The 22656-nt window shown below is 47.3% G+C and overlaps 1 protein-coding gene across 1 annotated transcript in view; it reads right to left on the bottom strand.

Annotated features, from left to right (window-relative positions):
- Nucleotides 1-22656, bottom strand: part of auts2a (activator of transcription and developmental regulator AUTS2 a) — a gene marked incomplete at its 5' end in the record, with an annotated part of 323339 nt that overhangs the window by 10878 nt on the left and 289805 nt on the right. The window contains 2 exons of the mRNA XM_083986047.1: nt 1968-2281; nt 5739-6342. Of these exons, the coding sequence (XP_083842173.1) occupies nt 1968-2281; nt 5739-6342 (918 nt within the window). The remainder of the gene's footprint in view (nt 1-1967; nt 2282-5738; nt 6343-22656) is intronic.

The raw sequence follows: 22656 nt of genomic DNA, 5'->3' as shown, positions 1-22656 counted from the left end.
AACATCTGTTGTTCTAATAACCTCTGCACAGCCTGTGGAGAAAGAATGGATTTCAAGTAATCACAGGCTTTTCTTCTAAATTCAACAAAACCTGCCTTGAGAGATTATGTCTCCTCCTGAGTAACCTTATCCTTCCTATTCCACAGTGACTCGCTACAATATTTTCTGCATTCATTTCAAGCTTTATTGGGCTGGGAGCCGGGGTGGAATTTTCTCTTCATAAAAATTTCATTAGTATCTTTTGAACAAAATCCAGCTCGCTCCGTTCCGTATTGACCAAATTGATTTCTCGCACATGAACACCATTCCAGGTGAAAATGGAAGTTCTTGGAACGCCGCTGAAGGCGAGCTCCCTCCCCCCTCTCCCCCCCTCCCGCACTGACCCTGACATTTAGTTTGACAGCGCTGCGCGGAAATGTGCACGGGGTCTGTAATCGCTTTTGCTATGTGGTCTGACTGACTCGCCGGTGGATATTACTGGGTGTGTGAGAATCGATCAATCAGAGCGTGACAGACAGTGTGAACTTGAACTGTCCGCACGACTGTAAACACACACAAAACCCCGGGCATGGAGTACATGTGGATAATCTTGGACTCGGTTGCTTGTTTCTTTAAATAATTACCAGAGCAACATTCTGTCGGTCCATCTGTCTCCACATCTCAACCGCTTCAAAATCAAACGCTGCTCGGAAACGATTCCCTGTTCACGCTGGTGTGTCTCGACCAGCATGGCAACAGCCGTGATGCAACGACCGGCTAAAATAAGACTCGCCTTTTGTTTTTCTTTTTTAATCCTGCTGCCCTCCTGGGTCAAGGAAGGAAGGACGAAAGGAAGGAAGGAAGGATAAAGGGATAGAAGGAAGGAAGGAAGGAAGGAAGGAAGGAAGGAAGGAAGGAAGGAAGGAAGGAAGGAAGGAAGGAAGGAAGGAAGGAAGGAAGGAAGGAAGGACTATCCTAAATGGCACTAGCAATGGACTGCTCTCAATTTCTCTTTTTTTTCTTTTCTCTTCTCTTTCTATTTATTTATTGTATGATTAATTGTGTTTTAACTGTTTCCTTATTTAACTGTGTTTTTAATGAAATACGTATCTCTTTCACGGTGAGCCGAAGACAATTTTCCACGATGGTGGACAATAAAGTTTTATTGTATTGTATTGTAAAGAAGGAAGGAAGGAAGGAAGGAAGGAAGGAAGGAAGGAAGGAAGGGAAAAAGGAAGGAAAGATAGATGGAGGGAGGGAGGGAACAGATTGGGTCAACTGGATCAAAAGAGGATGGAAGAAGAAGTAAGGACGAAGGGAAGGAAGGAAGGAAGGATAAAGGGATAGAAGGAAGGAAGGAAGGAAGGAAGGAAGGAAGGAAGGAAGGAAGGAAGGAAGGAAGGATAAAGGGATAGAAGGAAGGCAGGAAGGATGAAGGGAAAGAAGGAAGGAAGGATAAAGGGATAGAAGGAAGAAAGGAAGGACGAAGGGAACGATGGGAGGAAAGAAGGAAGGGAAAAAGGAAGGGAAGATAGATGGAGGGAGGGAACAGATTGGGTCAAAAAAGAAGGAAGAAGTAAGGATGAAGGGAAGGGAGGGAGGGAGGCAAAAATGATTGTGGAAAGAAGGAAGGGAAAAGGGAAGGAAAGAAAGATGTAGGGAGAGAACAGACCAGATCAATTGGATCAAAAGAGGAAGGAAGAAGAAGTAAGGACGAAGGGAAGGAAGGAAGGAAGGAAGGAAGGAAGGAAGGAAGGAAGGAAGGAAGGAAGGAAGGAAGGAAGGAAGGAAGGAAGGAAGGAAGGAAGGAAGGAAGGGGAAAAGGATTGTGGAAGGAAGGAAGGATGGAGGAAGTGAACAGATTGGGTCAGTTTGACCCAGAAGGACAACAGGAGGGTTAATTAACGTCGGGCCTGAATGAGCGGTGCTGTGCCACACCACGCCACTGGGGGGCAGTGTGGGGAAGCCTGCCCTGTAGCCATGGTTACCTGAGTAGGCGGCGCTCCCAGCGGCGGGGTGTCCGGGTCCTGGCAGCGTGCTCGACGTCAGTGGCGGTGGTGGAGGCAAGGCTGCTGGAGGAGCGAACATATTGGGGTGATGTGGGTGAGGCGAGGACTGCAAGGCAGGGGGGAAGCCGTGGGGGGAGCTGCTCTGGTTCGCCGCCAAGGGCAACGGGAAGGTGGAGGCTGCTGCTGCTGCTGCTGCTGCTGCTGCAGGAGGAGCCGAAGGGTGGTGGGGGAGGTGGAAGGAGGGACCGGGGGGCCCGTGGGGCTTGGTGCCCGGTGTGCTGCTCCTGCTGCTGCTGCTGTGGGGAAAAAAAGAGAGAGTCAAGTAGTCAAGTAGTTTATTTGTCTCAACTTGGGCAATTTGGTTGCAGTCTAGGTGTTTAAAAACATAAAAACATACATTCCAACACATACATACAACACCTTAATAGATATCTAAAAACAAACACAATAATTCAACAAAAGGCAAATTTCAGGTTAAGTGCCAACCACAGGGCCGGCCCTAGGATTTTGGTGGCCCTAAACAAGATTTTTGTTTGTGGCCCACTCTAAGCGCAAACACCAAATCACTGGTTAAAACTGAATACAGACATCTTTATGCCCTCTAAGGTTTGAGGCCATTTCCCCTGACTTTTACATATTTTCTTAAATTTATCTTTTTAAGATACTTGCAGATTTAACAATACTCAAGTGTTTTATGTCTTTTTGAAAAATTTCCAATCCCTTGTGAAAACACACCTTCAGTCATGAGAATGAACTTTTTTGGTGCTTGAAATAGGATATGAATACAGTAATAGATAGCTAAGTGTAGAAAACAAGTCTAAAATGAAATTTTGTAAGATTGCTTTTTGAGCACAAATGTTGTCATTCTGCCATTATATTTTCACCAAATGTCTCAAATGTGAGATAAAAGAAGCTGAATATTGACTTCAAATTACATATAAAGCTCATAGCGTGCGTGGCCACCTCAGGATGTTTAAATGACTTGAATGAACCCCGGTACCTTTCTGATCATGTGGCCTCCAACCTAATGGCTGTGGCCCTAAACAACCGCATAGAGTGTTTATGCCAGCGGCCGGCCCTGGCCAACCACATAGATCCCCAACAATACCTGTTCTTTTTCACCTTAGGGGCACATAGTCGCACACCAGATGGTAGCCAGACATACTCAGAGCTAAGAGGATGGGTACCGTCTAAACAGATACTCCTAGCTTTCCTCACTACTTGCTTTTTAAATAAACAATTCACATCAACAAACTGAGTCCCCACAATCTTGCTAGCAACCTTCACAATACCCTGTAGGGCATTTTTATGTTTAATTCCAAGGTTGCCATACCAGCAAATAATAGAAAAAGAAATGACAGATTCGATAAAGGATCTGTAGAACAGAGTCATTAAGGTCTTATCGACTTGAAATGCAGCTCATTTTCTTAAACAAAAAAGGCGCTGCTGGCCTTTCTTACATAGCGCTTCTATGACAGGAGGGGTATGGAGAAAGCAGCCAGGTTACGCCAGGTGTGATCACTCTGAATTAACACTTGTTCCTCCACACCCTTTAATCTCCATCTGCTCCCAAGTTCAATTCCCACTAGCGCTGGGTTTTTTTCACACTTCAACTGTCCTCCATTTACAAGCGCCTCCCTACAGTACTGTACGTCTCTCTTGTGGCTTCACAGAATCCAGGGCAAACACGAACGATCCGCGAAAGAAAAAACACACCACATACTGCAGGCAGCACCCTCAGATACACACAAACCACCGCTGGCACACACACACACACACACATACACAACACAAGCAGCAGCAGCATCTGTCTTTGAACAGCCTCTGTTAAGGCACTTCCTCCTCCTCCAGAGCCAGGTAGCGAACATGTGCATCGGAAATGGGATGAGAGGGTGTATGCATGTGTAAGCAAACAGTCTTTTGTAGTGTGTGTGGGTTTTTCCCCCCGGGGGCGCAGCAGCCAGCCACAGAGCCCTGCGTCTCCACAGCTCCGACGCACAAAGCCTAAAAGCTCATTTGCAGCGCTCGCTCTTTGCTGTGGGCCCCGGCCCGTGATTATTCACAGCGGGTGCCAGGCCCTGCTGGCGCACTGGCAGACTGGCAGGGCCTGGCACAGAGAGTGGGAGGCTAAGCCAAGTCCTAAGAGCCCGTGAGGCAGAGCTGTTGTCGGGACTGAGTGGGTTCTGAAGGAGCTCTGCTGGAGTCCTGGAGTCTTAAATTAATGAAGAGTCTCGCAGGCCTCGGTGCATCTCCACAGATATATAGGACACACACAACACACTAAGCTTAGCCTTGCTCTGGCTTCTATTGTTGTTATTTTTAATCAGATGAAAAATTACCGTGATGATGGTGTATTTGAACGTACAAAGTGGAGCTCCACTGAGGATTCTTCGTAACAGCCCTCGGAAGAACATTACGACTTTCCTCTTGGTCTCTCCTGCTTAAATAACCTCTCATCAGTAAAATAAAAACAATACAGTGCTGATTCAAGGTGAAACCCCACACCACTGCACACATAATGCTTGTATAACTGATATGGGGGGGTGGAATCTGCACCGAGCCCCAGTGACAATGTGGGTGGCTAATAAATCACAGGCACTCAGGGAGCAGTGTGGCCCTTTTACTTCTCTGTTAATAGTCGAAGCCACTGTGTTTGGCTCGGGGACTTAAAGCGCAGCCTGATAGCAATTTACATACTGGTACTGTAGTAGGGCATCATGGGAACTATTCAGCTCAAAAGTTAGGACGGAAGTGTACGAGCTTTTGTCCGCCGCACTGCTGCAATTTTGTGCGTCAGACCGTATGAGGACATCACATCAGACACAAAACTTTGGGCCTGTCCCAATATGCACACTAGGTCACACTTGGGCACTTGGCGTGCGCGTTCATGGGCTTAGTGTCAGTGCGCAAGTGTGTCCCATTTCTCCAACGACCAAAAGTGCAGCGCGCTTGATTTGCACTTTACCCACACTTACGGTAAGACCGCATCGGAGCGGTATTTGGCCAAGTATAAATCCCACAATGCACCACGGTGAAGTCCGCCGTCACCGGGAGCCACAAGCCACGTTTGGGAAATGCCGTTGAATGAATTTCAAATTGACTTTCAAATTGACTTTCTATCTCATAATTATGACTTTTTAACGTCATATTTTATATAGATCATGCTCTGTTCATGTTTTTATTTTATTTTTTTCGTTTTTCTTGTTTGTTTTATTTAGGCTACTTACAGAGTTGGACTTACACATTTATGATTTGAATCTTGCGCATGGAGACACTTTGTATGTCCATCCGGTGGCCCTGCTACATCCAGCAGCCCTCTTTCTTTCTTTTTTGTGTCATTGTCGTGTGAGCTACTGGACTAATTTGAATTTCCCTCCTAGGGATGAATAAAGTATTCTCTACTCTACTTTACTTTTGTAGTAGATGAGACTGTGATCCAGCAGCACTGTTTATTAAAACTGTTGCTGTGTGTGTGTGTGTGTGTGTCGTAGTCGAAGTGTGCACAATGGCACAGGCTGCACTTGTCAAGTATGTCCCGATTGCTTTTAATTATCCCCTCATGCGCTTGGCCACTTAAAACATTAAAACATGCTTGCAAACTGTATGCAAATATACGTTCCGCCAGCAAAACGTCACCAAAGTGTGCGCGTAACCAAGCGCACTGAGCCAAGTGTGGAGAAATGGGACAGCGTCACCTTTCTCCTGATTAAGTGTGCGTGTGTGTGAGGTTGCCGGGTGTGTTTTCCGTACCTGTGACCGTTGAGGTTGAGGCCGTTGTAGGCGGACAGCGGCCGGGGATGGCAGCGCGACGGCGGCCGGTGGGGCCCGGCCTGGCTGGGGTGCTGCTGGTGGGGGTGGTGGTGGGTGGGGAGCGCCGGCGAGGGCGGGTGCGGGTGGAGGCTGGGCGTGGGCGGCGGCCGCGGGTGAGACAGCAGATCAGGCTGGTGCTGCTGCTGCTGGTGCTGGGGCCGGGGAGGGGGGGGCGGCGAGGGCTCTTGGCCCTGGGCGAGAGGCAGGGCTGCGGGCGTGGGAGGCCTGGGGAGAGCCTCGGAGCGGGGGGGCGGGTGTGTCGAGGCCGGGGGGGCCGGGGCGGCGGTGCCGTTCGCCTGGGTCCAGTGAGGGGACAGGGGCCGGGGGACGGACGGCTGCGCCTGAGGCTGGGGCAGAGGGGGGGCTTGGGGGGGGGCGGGCAAAGGCTGGTCAGGGGTGCTGCTGGGTGCAGGGGGTGGGGGCTCCCTGCAGCTCTCCTGGCTCCGCTCTTGACTGCGCTCTAGGCCTGACACCTTGAGGAGGCCGGGGCCGTGAGGCTCCTGGCTGCCATTGGTGGAGAGCACATCGATGCCAAAATCAGGAACTGTGAAACAAAGAGAAACACTGTGTGAACAAAAAGTGCACGTCCAATAACAATTCTTAGTTTTTAAGATGGTGGTTCATCAAAACACCCTGTATGATCATAAATATATCAAGCACAGGGGGAGATCTGAGGACAAGGATGAAGTCAAAGAGGAGATGATGATGATGATGATGATGTGTGAGCTGCAGGCCTTCTCCAAGCTGTTGCTTTTCAAACTGCCATTGCCTCTGTGGTGCACTTTGAACTGAGAGAACGACTCATACACTGACACACACACTTTTTCCTACTCTTGCAGCTGAAACTGGCCAGCTGCAGTTTGCAGTGTTGCCAGCACAAGCACCTCCCTCCTCCCTCCGCAGCCCTTTGACGCAGCCTTTAGCACCATCTCCAAGGAGAAACTACCCATTTGAAAGGTGTTTTTCTTGTTCCGGCTGAAATCAGTTTGTATTATACACAAGATATATTTCCAAGGTTAATATTTTGTTGGATATCAGAGCTTCCAATTTCAGGACATGTTGAATATATTCTGGTCAAATGGGTACAGACTTTTCTGCATGTACCATAGCATTACAGATCTAATGCATACACATAGACTGTAGCTGGGTTGTGCATATTTACATAGTGGACAAATGTCAGGTTGTCTTCCTTCTGTTTTACAAGTGAAAACTACATGGTAATGCTTGAATTATATTTTCCATATAGAGTATGTTCATTGTCTCATGCTAACTATCTTGAGAATGATGATGAGTCGTGCATATTACAGGACAGTGCAGGGTAAAATATTCATTAATTCACTTTTGCATGTGGCGTGAAGGACAGCTGCACATTAGCTTACTGTCTGATAAGATAAGGATTAGTTTTGTGGACTTTCAGTAATTGCCAAAAAACAGCAATTACCTGCCATTAAAAGCCCTGGGTGGACTCCATTATGTCCAAAGTGTGAATTAATCCAAAGAATGAAAAGCGACTGCTGTACAATGTTGAAGTCACACAGAACAATAGCTAATAAGCTCCATCCAGGGTATTTCTCTGCAGGGACCTCCTCCTACAGAACAAAGTGCTCAGAAACCAGTCGGCTTTGCTGCTCCAGAGGCAGAGAGGCTCATGGGGGATGACAGTGCATACAAAAACTGTAATTAACTCTCCCCAAGCCTCACGGGGGTTTAGGGACAGGAGCGAGGGCTCCTCCTCCTCCCCCCCTTAGTGAAGCCAGCTAAATCCTTTACCTGCCAAAGAGGTGTAGATGGGGCGCGGGTCCCCTGGGCAGAGACAGCAGCGTGCTCTGCAGAGCTGCAGCCTGTCACAGCGGGCCTCCATCTCATTGACACACTGCTCCCTCTGGACCGACTCCAGAGGGAGCTGAGGCTGAGCAAACAGGGCCGTGTGAGAAGAGCGTCCGTCCATTAACATTAAAATGCTAAGCTAGGTATTAGCAGCCCCCAGGTGCATGTGATATTGCACTTCGGGGTCAGAGGAGGTAATTCCTAGAGCAAGATCACGATCAATATCACCAATAACAGCTGTTGACTCCTGCTCTATGTGGGTGAGCTTAACTGGGACATCTGCCAGCCTGTCAGGAGACAAAAGGCAGCCCTTTGGCAGGTTCAAGTGTTTTTCTAATTCTCTCTGTTAGCCGTCTTTGGGCAAGCACAATGAAGAAAAGTCCCCACATCACGCAGAGACACACACGTCAATTCTCGAAAGCTAACCGACCCTTACATAGACACACTATCTCTCTGGCAGCGCTACTGTTCAACCTTCACGTGCGTCAATGAAGAAGAAAGCCCAGCAGCAGCAGCAGCCCTTAAATCCATCTCCCTCATCCATGTCAGTCTTCTTCACTTACAAATGCTATTACCGGTCAAGAGAGACTGCTGCTGGCAAACAACTCCACCGCAGCAGACGGCAGAGGAGAAAATTCCCAATTCACAAGTCTCCTGCTGCACCTCTGAGTCCCTGAGGTCCACGGCTTGTTTTGAGAATGTGCTAACATGCTAAAAAGAAGGTGTCTATTCTGGTCATAATGAAGACTCCAGGGCCGGGCGGAGCGGGGGAAGAAGAGAAGAGGAGTATACACCAGTTTCCCTCCCGAGAGGGTTCATTTGCCAGTCTTCTTCATCCCTGGAAACAAATAAGCGCAATTCCCGCTTGGCTTACTCAAAATGTGGAGCCCTGCTGTTTCTCAACATTTCAGTAGTGTTGTGGTTTTCTAACTAGCACACGCTGCTCGCTGGAGCATCACAGCAGAGAAAGAGGCCTGTGGGTGTGTGTGGGTTAGTTGGGGAGGCAAAAGCTAGAGGCCAGATTTAAGAAGTAAACGGGGTATAGGAGGGTTTTTTTTGAGGGTCATCTGTCTGTGTGTGTATGTATGTGTGAGTGCGCTCGTCTGTGTGCATGCACAGGAAAGCCAATTATTAAGGCTGGATGTCTGGGGACCCGGTGTGGGGCTTAGGGGGATAACTCATTATCCCTGGGTGAGCCGTCTCCTACTGTTCAGTGTATTAGCTGCACACACCAGCACTCCTGATTTGTGTCTCTCCACATGCTAAAAGCGACACTGCAGCATGTAATCATTAGACGGGCTACAACTCTGATCTAGCTGAACTGAATCTAATATGATAACATCATATAACACAGTATGACGAATGCAGATTAAAACTCTGCCCCTTAGAAGTTTTATGAGGATTAAAAAAAAACTGGAATAAGACATCAGACAAGAGATGTTGACTGTCTGCACGCCTCCTTCCTGCTGTGTTTCACCTTTGTTGTTATTGTCCTGCAGTGGAGCACAGCTCATTAGTAGCATGCAGCTGTATTTACTGTTAGCATTTCTTTAATGTGCTGCTAATATCACATTGAGCCCGCATGGCTAATAGACCTGTGTATCTGGTTGGTTAATGGTCCTTCATCAGCAAGACATTTGGATCGGTGCAGTCACACGAGAGACAAATGGCTCAGCTCGTTGCACCAATGTTTGCACTCGGCGCTGATCTGTAGAGAGGGAGTGACAGGAGGCCTGGCAAAGTGAGATGCATGACATTAGGTTGTTTAATATGGTGTTAGGTCATTACCGCAGTACATAAGGGGATTAATTTAGCATATTATATTTCAATGTCATCACTAGATACAACCTGGCCCATATAAATGATTAACAAACAAGCACCAACATCATCATCTTTTAAAAGCTCAACTGGCAGCTCAGCACCTGTCCTTTTGAAAAATACATTAGTGCCCAACTCGAGCCAAAACTACTTTGCTAATCTCTCTCTGTTTTTTCTCTGCGGCTCATGTCAGCGTGTGGGTGGATATGACGGCCTCCACCTGGACCAGGAGGCAAACAGCAAACGGATGCCCACTGGGGCCTAAGTGACATTTTCCGAGCTTCTGTCCATTGCCGTCACTCCCTTCTGTCACATCCTCCTCAAAATAGCACCTCGACACATTCTAAACCCTTGCACTCATTTATGGGATTTCATCCAGGCAGGGGTCACATAGCTCCAATCATGCAAAACCAACAACCTAACACATAGCAGCAGAACACGAGACTGACAGCTGAGCCTCGACCACGGCCGTGCACCCAGCAGAGGTGAAACGCAGCGAGGGCTTCTAGAGAGCGACAAGTTAATGCTCTGTGTTTCAAAGAGGAAGCAGCTGTAAGGCCAAATAATGGATGCTCCATTTTTCTTGTAAACTGACTCATGTTTCAGATTACTTTACTTCTTGTTATAAACATACAGCAAAAAAGATTACCAGCTTTAAAAAAACAAAACAAAATGGAGGAGCCACCACCGACCAGGCCGCTGTGTGCAACATGTGTCACGTCAAACTGGTCCAACACTAACACACTGGATCCGCAAACAAATGACGGCAGATGGCATCCGCTTTACTCGACTGGTCATGCAACTTAAGTAAACAGTATATTTTATGATGCATAAGAATATGCACACACAATAATGATCTGCCGCCAGATTGTATCATCACTTAAGATGATGTAGTGGAGTAAAATACAGTTTATATCATGTAAATAATGTACATTACATGAAGATTAGTGGGCACTGGGCAGGAATAATAATATTATTAACTCAAAAAAGTATAATCGACAAATTTAGACCATGGCCTATACCGATCTGTAATTTATCACTACATCTGTGCCTGTGACCTTAGCCTCATTAAACTGAAGACACAACAGAACCAAAGATAGTAGGAGAGTTAATGCCTTGAACAATAGCCATTTGCACTTGCACATCTCTATTTACAACAACCAGACGGTCATAAATAGAAGGTTGAGAGTCACTGTACTGGAGGCTGTGACAGCTGCTCCACTGTTGAGAGCTTCTAGGAAACAGGTGCTAATGGGGAGGGAGGGAGGGAGGGAGGGAGTCTGCTCTTCATTATGGACTCGAGAGCAACAGATGATGCAATGACAGGTAACCTCCAGGTGCTGATTGCAGGTTTGTCCTGTATCGGTGTCACGCAGGTTTGCTGTTGCGAGCATTATTAGTTTATTAGCCCGACGCGGTACGTTGATGGGAACATCATCGATTCGGTCATAAACAAAGTACTAGACAAACTAAAAAAGTTGACCTCATGATGAAATGGTAGACTTTGCTCTTCAGAAAAGTCGAAGTCATTAACATTCATCCTCTCTGGGAACCGTGCATGTCTGTATCGGATTCCCTGGTAATCCATCTAATGGTTGTGTTGACATGTGACTATAAACAAAAACTGTCAACCTGATGATGTTGCTAAAGGAAAACAAAGTTTTAGGTTTTACCCTTTAGAGACTATGGATGTTTCCAATTCCATGGTAGACCCTTCAAACAATCTGGATAAGTAATGGACCAATTAACCACCATTGGTATCTGAAGAGCCACATCTGTAGTGTAGCTAAGGAGCAGACAGCATAGCATTCAATTCTGTCATATTGGATTACTATATTTAATGTACTGGTTGTTAATTCTACAGTGGTTTTTCTATATTGACAGTCCAGAAGCTGTCAATGTGGATGACAACTGTAGGCGGCAGACAGCTAGTATCACTGTATCTGTGGCCTAGAATAAAACAAACCTTTCTCAGGACAAGCGTTGACATCTGCAAAACCCAGAGGTGTCTGTCACAGCTGACAGAGACCTTCAAAGCTGCACTCATTCACCGTCTCCCCTGCAGTGAGCGACGTTTTTCTGCCCTTATCCTGTTCCCTGTCAGTTGACAGTCAGTCAGTGGTGTCATGCCCAACACTTTTCAAAGATCACATTTGCTTTTCCAGAGGCAACAACACTCCAGCCAACGCAGTGTTTTTGCTGAAAACTGCACTGCCGTGGTACAGGTGAATCATATGATTAATTTGGTGCAGAGACATTTTTTTTTGAGAACTGAGTGGAGTGGAGTCGCAACAAATAAACAATGGTTGTGTTGTTGGACAGAGGCTGTGTTTTTCTGCCCCTCACTTTGTCTTCTTTCCTCGAGTCGGCACACATCATCCAGCCTCTCCTCAGAAAACAGAAACACAAACAGAGAGAGGCAGACTGTTTGCTCAAGTTGAATCAATTAAAATGCACAACTGTGCCGAACAAGGATTCATGGCCCTCATTGGAAATTCCATCTTGCATTGGTATGTCTCAGTAAACATTAATTACAATCAGGATCTCCCTCTGTTCTGGGCTAGGCATTTAGAAGCAGGCGGAATAAAATCCCCTTTAAAAAAAAAAAAAACAGTCCCCAGTTATGCACAATGTTTTAAGAGACAATTTTGCCTCAGGCCTCAGTCTGGAAACCATTTCGTCTGTGCACAAAAAAGGAAAAAGAAAACACCGCAAACTCGCTCCTCTTCTGTCTACATATTTTGTTTGACAACAAAATTAGAGTTGTAATTGAGCAGCAAGTGTTGACAGTGGTCTGACCTCCAGTGTGGTTTAGACACCATATGTTCCCCCCAAAGAACTCCTCGGTGAGCGACCGGGCTGTGTTTATTTGTTCTTAATGAAGACTGCAGTCGCATTAATGGCAGACATCTTTTTAACAGAGCCCCCCCCCCCCTCCCTCCCACACACACAGAGGAGAACAATAAATATAGCAGACCGCTAGTTTCTGTCACTGACGTATGCTCATAAAAGCCTCGGTGTCAGGGCTGAACCGCTAAACCAACACACAACGGCATCTTTCCTCTTTCTCCTCCTGTGTTTGTCTTTACAAAAAAAAAAAAAAAAATCACCGGTTTACAATGTACAGCTACACAGCTACCCCCAGATGGATATCACACATGTGAAACGCACAATGTTCTCACACTCAGGAGAGCCTGTCTTCCTCGGTGGAATACCCTGGGGTTCATATTAGTGGATGACATCTGAGCTCAACTCCCATGTCTGCGGGACTAGATGGTGTTTTGAAATCCCTGATGTGCTAATACCCCCTCTCTCTGGTGCCCAAAGTGGCGACAGTCTATGAAGCCTGTGTCTGCACATTAACCAAAGGATTCATTTCCTCATCTGCAGAGACGCCACCCCACAATGCACCTCTACGGAGGATTTATGTGCCTGTCAGTCTGGCCGTGGATGTGTGTGGTTAATTCCTTCTTTCCCTGCTATGCTAAAAGCTGCAGGCTAATAATATGTTGAGCAGTGTAATGTGGAGTAGAGGAGGAGCGACAGTACACCTGCACTCCAGAAGCTGGAAAGTGTCGCTGACCTTCAGGGAAAGCTTTGTCCCTGATCTCATCTCCGCAGCCTCCAGAGACGCTCTACTCTGTTAGCTCCTTTCTTTAGCTCTGAAGACTTTAAAGGTACATTGTGTAGGAATTACATTACATTACTGTACATCTAGCGTTGCAGTTGTATATCGCAAGCAACTCAATCATATTTTTCATGCTGCATTCACGTGAAATTGGGCAGACAGCAGACGGACGACAGCCGCTGCACGTTACGGCATAAACAAGCCTTTATGTAAACAAGTGGTCCGTCAGCACGAGGCAAAACAATACACGTGACAATATATTGTCATGGCGATGTCGTATTGTTTTACCGGCTTTCTCTCGACTTCTGTGACTAAAATGACATCTGGTTTGTTACCGACGGCCGTCTGCCCGACTGCACGTGAATGCAGCATCAGTGTAACGCTCCATTCCTCCTCACTGCGTTACCACGGTGACTTTTCACAGATGCCACCTCGACCTGAGCCGACAGCTCCGGTGTCTCCGCTGAGTTTCCATGGTTTCCTACCGTCGCGCTGCCACTGAACGTAAAAACATGGCGACACCACATGGCAGCCAGCACCGAGCTTACCCGCTCCATGTAGATATGAATGATATGAACGGCTCATTCAGAGCTGAAAGGAACACTTCAGTTTGTTGATGGGGGGATTACTGATTAATGAAAAACAGACTTTTGAACCAAATAATTGATTTTCGTGAATAGATAACAGGAGAAGTTACACAATGTCCCTTTAAAGCAGAAATAAGCAATCCGGTCGTTTTGGCTAACTTTTTGTCAGCCGATGGAGTTAGCAGTCACCACATTCACGTGCATCCCTTGGCTGCACACACAGAGAGGACCGCCCCTTTATGCCGTTCTCTCTCCTCATTGGATAAAGGTTGTAGGATACAAGGAAAGTTTTCTCCTCGGCTTACAGCAGAGCAGAGTGACTGACAGACCCGTGTTTCAGACCAAACACTCTATATAAGTGATTGCTGTCGTCGGAAGATATAACTATTTAAGACTTATATTAACACAAATATTTTGCTTACTTCTGCTTTAACAACATTGGTTTCAGCAACAACCTACCCCCCCCGCCGCCGCCCCTTCTCCCTTCTTTACGTCTCCAGAGTGTCGCTGCACCTCACAGCAACGGGTTCACAGCACACAGGCATGTGTGTTGGACATGCCCCAGATGGGAGCTTTGGGGGGCGATGGCGCTGCTGCTGCTGTGCTGGGGCCTGACAATGATGGACGCTCCCCTGCTGGCCCTCCCAGACTCTCCGTCATGTCAGCAACTCTCTAAAGCCGGAGCTGGGTGGGGGGGGGGGGGGTGAAGGGTTGGGGGGGTGTTGGGTTACGCAGCCTGGACATCCTGCCGTGTGGAGGGTCTTGGACTGGAGCTGTTTTATTAGCGCTAGACTCCCAGGGGTGGCTGCATGGGGAAGGGGAGTGGGAGGCTAAACAGAATTAAAGGTGGGGGGGGGGGGGGGGGGGGGTTGGGTTGTTGAGGTGGGGCAGGCCAACTATTCTGGCTGTGAGAGCATGACATGTGTAGTCTTTCAGTGAGAATACCACAGTGTGCTGATATCATTTCACAGTAACACAAACCGCTGCTTTAACAAGTGGTGATTGAGCAAAAGGCCAAAAGCAGGCGGGGGGGGGGGGGGAGCTGTTAAGCCCCCCTCTCTTAACATCTATATTTCATGCCTGTCTCATTTGGTTTATGAATTTTGTATTACGAGTTGTGAAGCCAAAGCGAGCAGCGTGTATGTAAATATAAATAGTGTGCGTTATAGGCGGTGATGTCATGGCCTGTGTGAGTGTGAGTGTGAGTGTGAGCGAAGGCGAAACCACGCGGCGGCAACAAACCACCGACTCCTCTTCTAAGACAGACTGTTTGCGAGGCGAGCGACTGTGATCTTTCTTCTGTCAAATGGAAGCAATCTGGGTTAATTGGCCTCAGTAAACCACTGAACGTTCTGAGCTCTTCTGACAGATGCGAGGCAATAGAGGAGAGCGGCTGCCAGACCAGACCAGACCACAGAGAACAAGCACTTACACATGTTTACAGTACAACAGAGACAAATACAAGAGTGACAGGAAAAGAGAGAAAGTCGCTCTTTCCCCCCTACCCCCGCCCCCCTCCCCCGTGTCTCCTACCTTCGCTAGTATCCATCCGTGTCCCATTCATTCATACTCTGTCTGGTAACAGCAAAGTGTTCAGTCTCCTCTCTCTCCAGTCATATTGAAGCCATTTACTAACAGAGAGCTGCAGCGACAACACTCTTCCACCCACAGTAGCTCTGATTACAGATGCTCCTGTAATGGCTCTTAACTGCTCCCTGCGTCTCACTCTTCTCACCCCACCAGCATGTGGAAAATCTGCTGCCTTGCTGCTTAGACAGCTCCTGGAGGGGGGCCTAAATGTTTGGACACCTTCCTTCCTCCCTTCCTTCCCCCCTCTCCTCGCCCTTCGCCCCCCCCCCCCCCCCCCTCCAAAAAACACCATCACCGTCTTTACGTGCACATGAGGATGTAGCGGTTGGGGATTGGCGGCCAGCAGTGTCTCATTTCCAGCTCTCTCCCCCCTTTCGAGAACAAATCTTTATATATCCCTGAGGGTGTGAGGTCAGACTGGAGGGACCGTAACGGGAGAGGAGTCGGGTCAGGGACTCGATGACGGGCATGCTGGCACAGGTGACTGCGAAGAAGAAGGGATGGGTGGAAAAGCCAGCCAAGGGGCCAAGGAAGGGGGGTGGGGAAGGGGCTTTGCAGAGCAGGGCAGCCCTCAGGGGGGACACTTGTTGCCCGCGGGCTGACAGATCCTCTGCAGGTTTGGCTGTCATGCCCGGGCTCACTGAAGCTTTGAAATAACAGCAGCGTGTAATGAGGATCTATCCAGTCAGTCAGTCAGTCAGTCAGTCAGTCCACAGCATATCGGTCAGCGGGTGGCGAGCAGCGAGCAGCGCACACACACAATGACACACAATGGTGTAAAGCTACACTCAGAGACAACAAGGCAGCTGCTGCGGAGCGAGCCAGACCGCTTGACCTGAAACATGTCACATGTACATAAGCCAGCTGATGGGACTTCTCACAACAGGCCCAGATATCTCTACTAGTGAGGAGTGACAAATGGTGGATGTAGGGCAGCCAATGTAGACTTTTTTTCTTCTTTTCTGCTGCTTCTCGTGCTTGTTGGATCCTAGAGACACACATACACACAGTGACGGGGGGGCTGCTAAGGGGCCCACAGCACCGGCGTACATGTCAGCATCTCTCCTCCTCAACCAGCCATGAAACCTCTGTCAGTCCTTTGCCAGTTCAGCCTCACAGTGCTGTGAATATTTTACAAACATCACAGTATTTTGAAGACTTCAGGGGGAAACACCATGTCGCCAGTGTTGTTAGTGTTACACATGGTGCAGCGATGCGCACACACACACCTCCGATGATCATTATAAATTATTTACTGAGTTGATTTACAAGAAAAGCATTCAGATTTTTGTCACTATGCTACAGTACAGTTATGAAACATCATCAGACCTTATGGCGCCTGTCCATTGTTGTATGTAACGGCTCTGCCAAGATGGAGGCTCAATCATTCAAACACTGCTCTATAAGTGCTGCTATAGTGCTCAGACTGCTGCTTGTTGAAAGCAACAACAGGACAACTTTGTATCAATCTGTGTACAAACCTTCACAGCTGAAAGGCCACAAATGAAGTGTGTCATCAACTCCTGCTTCAGGCTGGAAAATAGAGCTGTGTGTGTGTCCTAGCTTTTCTGTGTCAGTCTGACTCGCACATAGGGATGTCACGATTATACATTTTCTTGGTACCATTATTGTCAGTGAAATAATCACGGTACTACTATTATCACAATTATTATGCACTAATTAATTTTACAACACTATGAATGTGTAAAATCAAATATAGTCAAAATATAATTACATTACTCATTATTTACACAAAATATTTCAAGTATCTATTAATATATGACCAATTATTAATCCCCCAGGGGAAAATGTTTACGTTTATTTTAATCGTTTTTTTTTTGTTTGGTTTTTTTTTTATTAAAAATGACATGCTAACATTTAATTTCCTACCAATTCAATGTTACGTTAGTTAAATGGACCAGTATCTGTGCATTTACATTTATTTTGGTGCACATCTGCCGATATGGTTCCGACATCATCTTTTTGGGAAAGTAACGGTATTTAGGAATCTTTACCATGAATTAATTGTGGTGTTTAATACCACGATTAACTGTGAAAACAAGTAATCGTGACATCCCTACTCGCACAGGAAGCGTGTGAGTACGTTGGTCTGCTGATTCTGATGAATCACTAAACTGAGAGTTAGAGCGAGCAACAGAAAATGAGTTTAAAATCAACTGGATCTCAGAAGACTGTGTGTGTGTGTGTCAGCGTGTCGCTCCTCGCTGCCTGGTACTGCAACATGTGTTTCATGTCGGTCACTGTGGCGGCTCAGGAAACAATAGACAATCGTCACTTGAACCGACTCACTTCAAACACAGACATGCTGAAGTCTCAGTCGTAGTCACATGCTCATAAAAAAACCCACACTCACTCATAAACACCTACAACTTTCTCATTCACCCCCCCCACACTCCCACACCCCCAAACCCCAACCACACCCACACCCACAGAGAACACTCTACCAGTCAACAGGTCCAAATGCCACCCTAGTTGAGGTACATGTACTGCAGCTCTCTGTCCGCTCGGCTCAGTGTTGACCTGTCCTCCATGAAGACTTGTCAGCCTGTCAGCCGGGCCAAGTGGACTGTACCAAACCAGCCCGTGGGGGTGTTTATTAATTGCACACTTGGCTTCGGCGAGGTGACAGACAGCCTTGGCTCTCTCTCCTCTTGCTTGTCTCTAGACTCTCCAATTGCATCAAGGGGTGTTGACACTCTGTTCATCCATTGTGTCAAGTGGAAAAAGCCCCTCTTTTCCTTTTCTATTGCCTCTGTCTGCTCTTTCCTCCCTCTCTCTCTCTCTCTCTCTCTCTCTGCCGTCTCTCCTGGGCCGGGAGGCAGAGAATGGGAGTGACTGGCTCGCAGCAATAAGGAGAGTGACAGCTCGGGCTGACACACTGACACCACCGTGATTTCACCAGGGAGAGAGACATAGAGGGGCTGGAAAGAGAAATCTGTCCCCAGGGAGTCATCAGTCCGGGCCTCTTTCACTCTTTTTCAAATGGGGCCAACTGGTTTTTACACACATCCACGCCGCACATACCTGGCTGCTTGCAGGGATCAGATTCAACGCAGCCTGCGCCGGGTGTTAAAACTCATTCCAGAGGGGGTAATAGCTCGAATGCACGGATCAGATATCTGAGGATCTCATGAAGTATCAATTTGCATGTAGCCTTTTCTCTTTTTAAGACTTCGCTGGCCTTACAGAAGCTGCTGATGTGTCTACGTGCATGAGTGTGCGAGAGCGTCAAGTGCTGTCTCATTACCCCCGCGCTCGGGTTTCACTGCAGTTGGATTAGCGGGACACCCGAGGCAGAAACAAAGCTGTTAATGGCCGTCTCTCTTCTCTCTCCCATCCACTCGTACTTTCATCCCTCCTTCCCTCCGGCCTGGAAATGCCGTGTGGTCTTCTGCCGACGTGGTGGTTAACCTACCCATTGCTCACGAGCAGGGAGGTGTAACCAAACCAGGCCTAGATTCTCACCCTCTTCTCTCTCTGCTCGCGGCCCCTTCTTTCTCACATCAACATGCTTTTCAAAATAACAGCACAAATTAGCTGAGGGGCTGTTGGCAAGCTTCGCAGTGATGAGCTATGGCTGTGGGACTGCGATACGTGATGAGGGAGGGTTAGAGCATGGGGGAGGCTGGTTGGGATTTAAGCTGTTTATTTGAACTGCACTCTCGTCCAAACAGTCAGCTGCCCCTCTGCTCCCTCGTCAAGCCTCAGAGCTTAAGCTAGGATTGTGGTGTTAGTGTGGAGAGAACAACTTGATATCCCCCTTTGGGCAGCGGCTGCCTTGAGCTTGTGTTACTTTAGGGGGGGAACAATGCAGCCTCTGTCCGCGGCCTCCTACTCTGCGAAGACATGGGCTCAGACAAGCTCGCTAGTGTCAGGCATGGCCAGGGGATTCATACATCACAACACCACAGTGCACACACTGACTGAGTGCAGGGTTTAGGGAAAAAGCTTCCAAACACAGCTTTCCAGCTTTGCCTCTAAATGGCCCAGCAGAGCCGACTGTCTCGGCGCTCCAAGAGCTAAACCAGACGTGCAGCCCGAAACCGACGCAATGGCCCGTTTGCTCTTGGCTTGAACGGCCTGAAAAAGCAATCCCTTGTGGGATTTTGGTTTTTGTACGACAGTATTTACAGTAAAACCTGACACATGGAATAAAAAAAAAAGGGGGATGTTGGAACCCTGAAATCAAATAGCTCCCTTCAGGAGCAGCTTAATCTGCAACAGATGGTGACAGTCTGATGGACGTTGATGGGTTTGGGCAGGCTTCTAAGAACAGTGGCCAAGAGCCAGAGATGATGAACCAAGAGATGGTGATAAAAATGGAACACTATGCACTTCGTTAAACTTTGTTTATATCAAATGCACATGCTTCAAAATGTCCTTTCCAGGATACATATAAAACTTTACACACACATACACATCACCCAGCACAAATTAACCATGTCCTCTCCACACACACAGCTCAAAAATCTCAAGATCACACCCAACAGCAGGGGGCGATGTTGCCCTGAAGGTCTGACGGCCCCATCACAGCTTCCCAGAACTCCTTGTACCTGACCTTATGCAGTCAGTAGCCTGTGGAAATATAATGAATGCGGTTTGAGACAAATGAAAGCCAGGCAATGTGTGCGCAGAGCAGAAACACATGCAAGGGATCTATGGACTGCTGCTAACAAACCAGAATCCTGCTCTGTAGTCCTCTCTAATCTGCCCTGCGGCTCATCAGGGCTTTATTTCTGCTCTGCATATTTATGAGAATCAGAGAGGGTGAGAAGGGAAAAAAAGATAACCTCTTCTCTTGTGGGAGCAATTAAAGCCTTGCTTTCATCAATCCTGATCAGAGTCCTCTTGCTCTTGCACTCTCTCATCTTTCTGTGTCTCTTAAAAGGCTGTGTTTACACTTTCACTTCCACAGAGCTGACCCTGCTTTGGTCCTGCATGCACACAGGGAAACAGGGAAACAGGGAGGCTCCTCTACCAGACGACGTCTTCCCTTAATAAACACCACAGCTGTTGAGCACAGCAGTAGATGGTCTGACTCCACACTTCTCCCCTCAATGGGTTCCTGCAGCGACGGTTGAGAATTACACTGATTACAGCAGTGGTCATGTATGTGATAAAGGCGGAAAAGCTTGAATATGATGGCAACTCCCTGCTCGCTTATCCTAAACAGCTCAAACATTTTAAGGATGTGTGGCATTCTGAGATGTTTAATCTCCATGAACACATGATTAAAAGTGGCTGGTTTTATTAACTTTAGGTCGTTATTCACCCTCTTCATCAGGAGTATGTCTCTGTCTTTTTTTTTAAGTGAGACCAAATCCTCCTTCATGCTGCTCAAAGCAGCAGCAACACTGCTGGAGTGAATCGTTTCACACTGAACACTAACATCTTATCCGCTGTGTTAATCCCATCTCCTTTTTAGTACGTGTGTCTGGCAAAGCTGCTATGCTGCGTTTCTGGGACAGAGAGCCCTCAAGTCATTCACCAGAACCAAGAGCTGTTTGTGTGAGAATGACATCACGAGGCAGCAGAGGCTGCTTAAAAACACTCAGATTTGGAGCAGCAGCAGCAGCGTGATGGAGATGGCTGCAGGGGGAAGACCTGGAGACGGGGAAAAACTGTCAGATACACATGCTGGATGATGATAGAGGAGTAGATTATTCCAGACCGGCACTCCTGCTGTTACGCACGCACACGTACAGTCACACACACACACACACACACACCTCTAAGCCACCGCGAGGCCTCATTAAGGCAGCCTGCTCTTTGTCCCTCTTTGGCAATGTCACCTCTGCCTCAGGGACCAAAGACAGACACAGGCATAATTGGCCTGAACACACCGACAGTGCACTGGGAATGGTTGGGTCTTGATAAGTGGTGTGTGTATGAGTGTGTGTGTGTGTGTGTGTGTGTATATGTGGTACATTGACCCTGTTAACGCTGCACAGTTGGCAGGAGAGTGGCTGATGTCACTTTGGATCAGTGGATGCTGGTGATGGTGATGGGAGGAGGAGCTCTCCTGGGAGTAGGAGGCTGCTGCTTTCAACACCTCCACCTCCCGCCGCCCGCCCATCCACCACCACCACTCGTCTGTGGCATCTTCTCTGTCAACACACCAACAATAAAACTGCCCAAAAAAGAAAACGGACACTAAACTGGATATATCCTTCGTCTTGTGTTAGCTTTCTACTGCCATCTATGGTGTTCGGGTCAGTTTTGACCCGTGTTTTTAATCAGCTGTAAAATACACTAAAACATTTTTTTTTAATCCAATTTGTTTTCCTTCTCTTGGTTACATTGCTAGGCTTCCTTATCCATGAAAATATTGGTTTTAATATTTATTGGTGTGGACCCCTGGGCCCTTTTTTTGTCAGTATACACCTTGTCTTCAGTTGAACCTTCCTGCAGCTTTCTGCTACCATCTATGGTGTTAGGGTCGGTTTTGACCCGAGTCTTCAATCAGCTGTAAAACCCACTAAAATACTTATTTATCATCCCATTTGTTTCTCATCTCTTGGTTACATTGTTAGGCTTCCTTGTCCATGAAAAGGTTGGATTTGCACTTATGATTTCAGTTTTAACTCTAATTGTTGTTCTTATCGTTATAACCGGGTCAAAATTGACCCTAACACCACAAATGCCATAATTTTTACCAGAGCATTTTAGAATTTTGTGAAACAATTTTTTTTGTTTTATTTTGTTTAGATAGAGGTTCCTGACAAAGTCAAAAAGCCTTGATGCTATAAACAAGTTTATGTGGTACTTTTATGCATTTAAAACCTGAAAACGGGTCGCTGGTGACCCGAACACAAGAGAAGGGATATATACTGTATATATATATTTTTAGGACAGTTCTTTGAGAAAAACTGCAACTGCTTTTCCATAAAACCAGCATGTAAGAAGCTCAAGAGTTGAAACCCTAACCATCACTGTAAATACAGCTAATTAGCAAAGACAAAGTATGTTTACATCCTTCTGACTTAGCCGGATCAACACTGAGCGTTAACAGACATGTACAGTACAGTCGCTCACCATTCAACCCTGACTGGCTGCTGCACCACCACATATCTCGGTGTGGGCAGACAGACAGGGTTGGGGGGCGGGGGGGTTGCAGCAGGAAAACGAAGGCCTTTCACTTTGATCTCTGGAGTGCAGCCCATTTCAGTGTTTGTGTTTGAGATGTAGACCTTTAATTTTGGCCTGATGGGTTCCAGGCTCTTTGGGTTTAGCATGGCATGTCGGATATAGGAGTGTTTACACAGTCTCCCTGCAGCTCTCCTGGTGCTGAAATAAGTGCATTAAGATGGATGGATTTACTTAGTCTCTAACCTCAGGATTTGGGGGAACAAACTCTGAATGACCTCTTTGTGTGTTGCTGGAGGGG

The sequence above is a fragment of the Trachurus trachurus genome (genome assembly GCF_905171665.1).
Source record: "Trachurus trachurus genome assembly, chromosome: 14".
NCBI lineage: Eukaryota > Metazoa > Chordata > Actinopteri > Carangiformes > Carangidae > Trachurus > Trachurus trachurus.
This window is presented reverse-complemented; position numbering and strand designations above follow the sequence as displayed.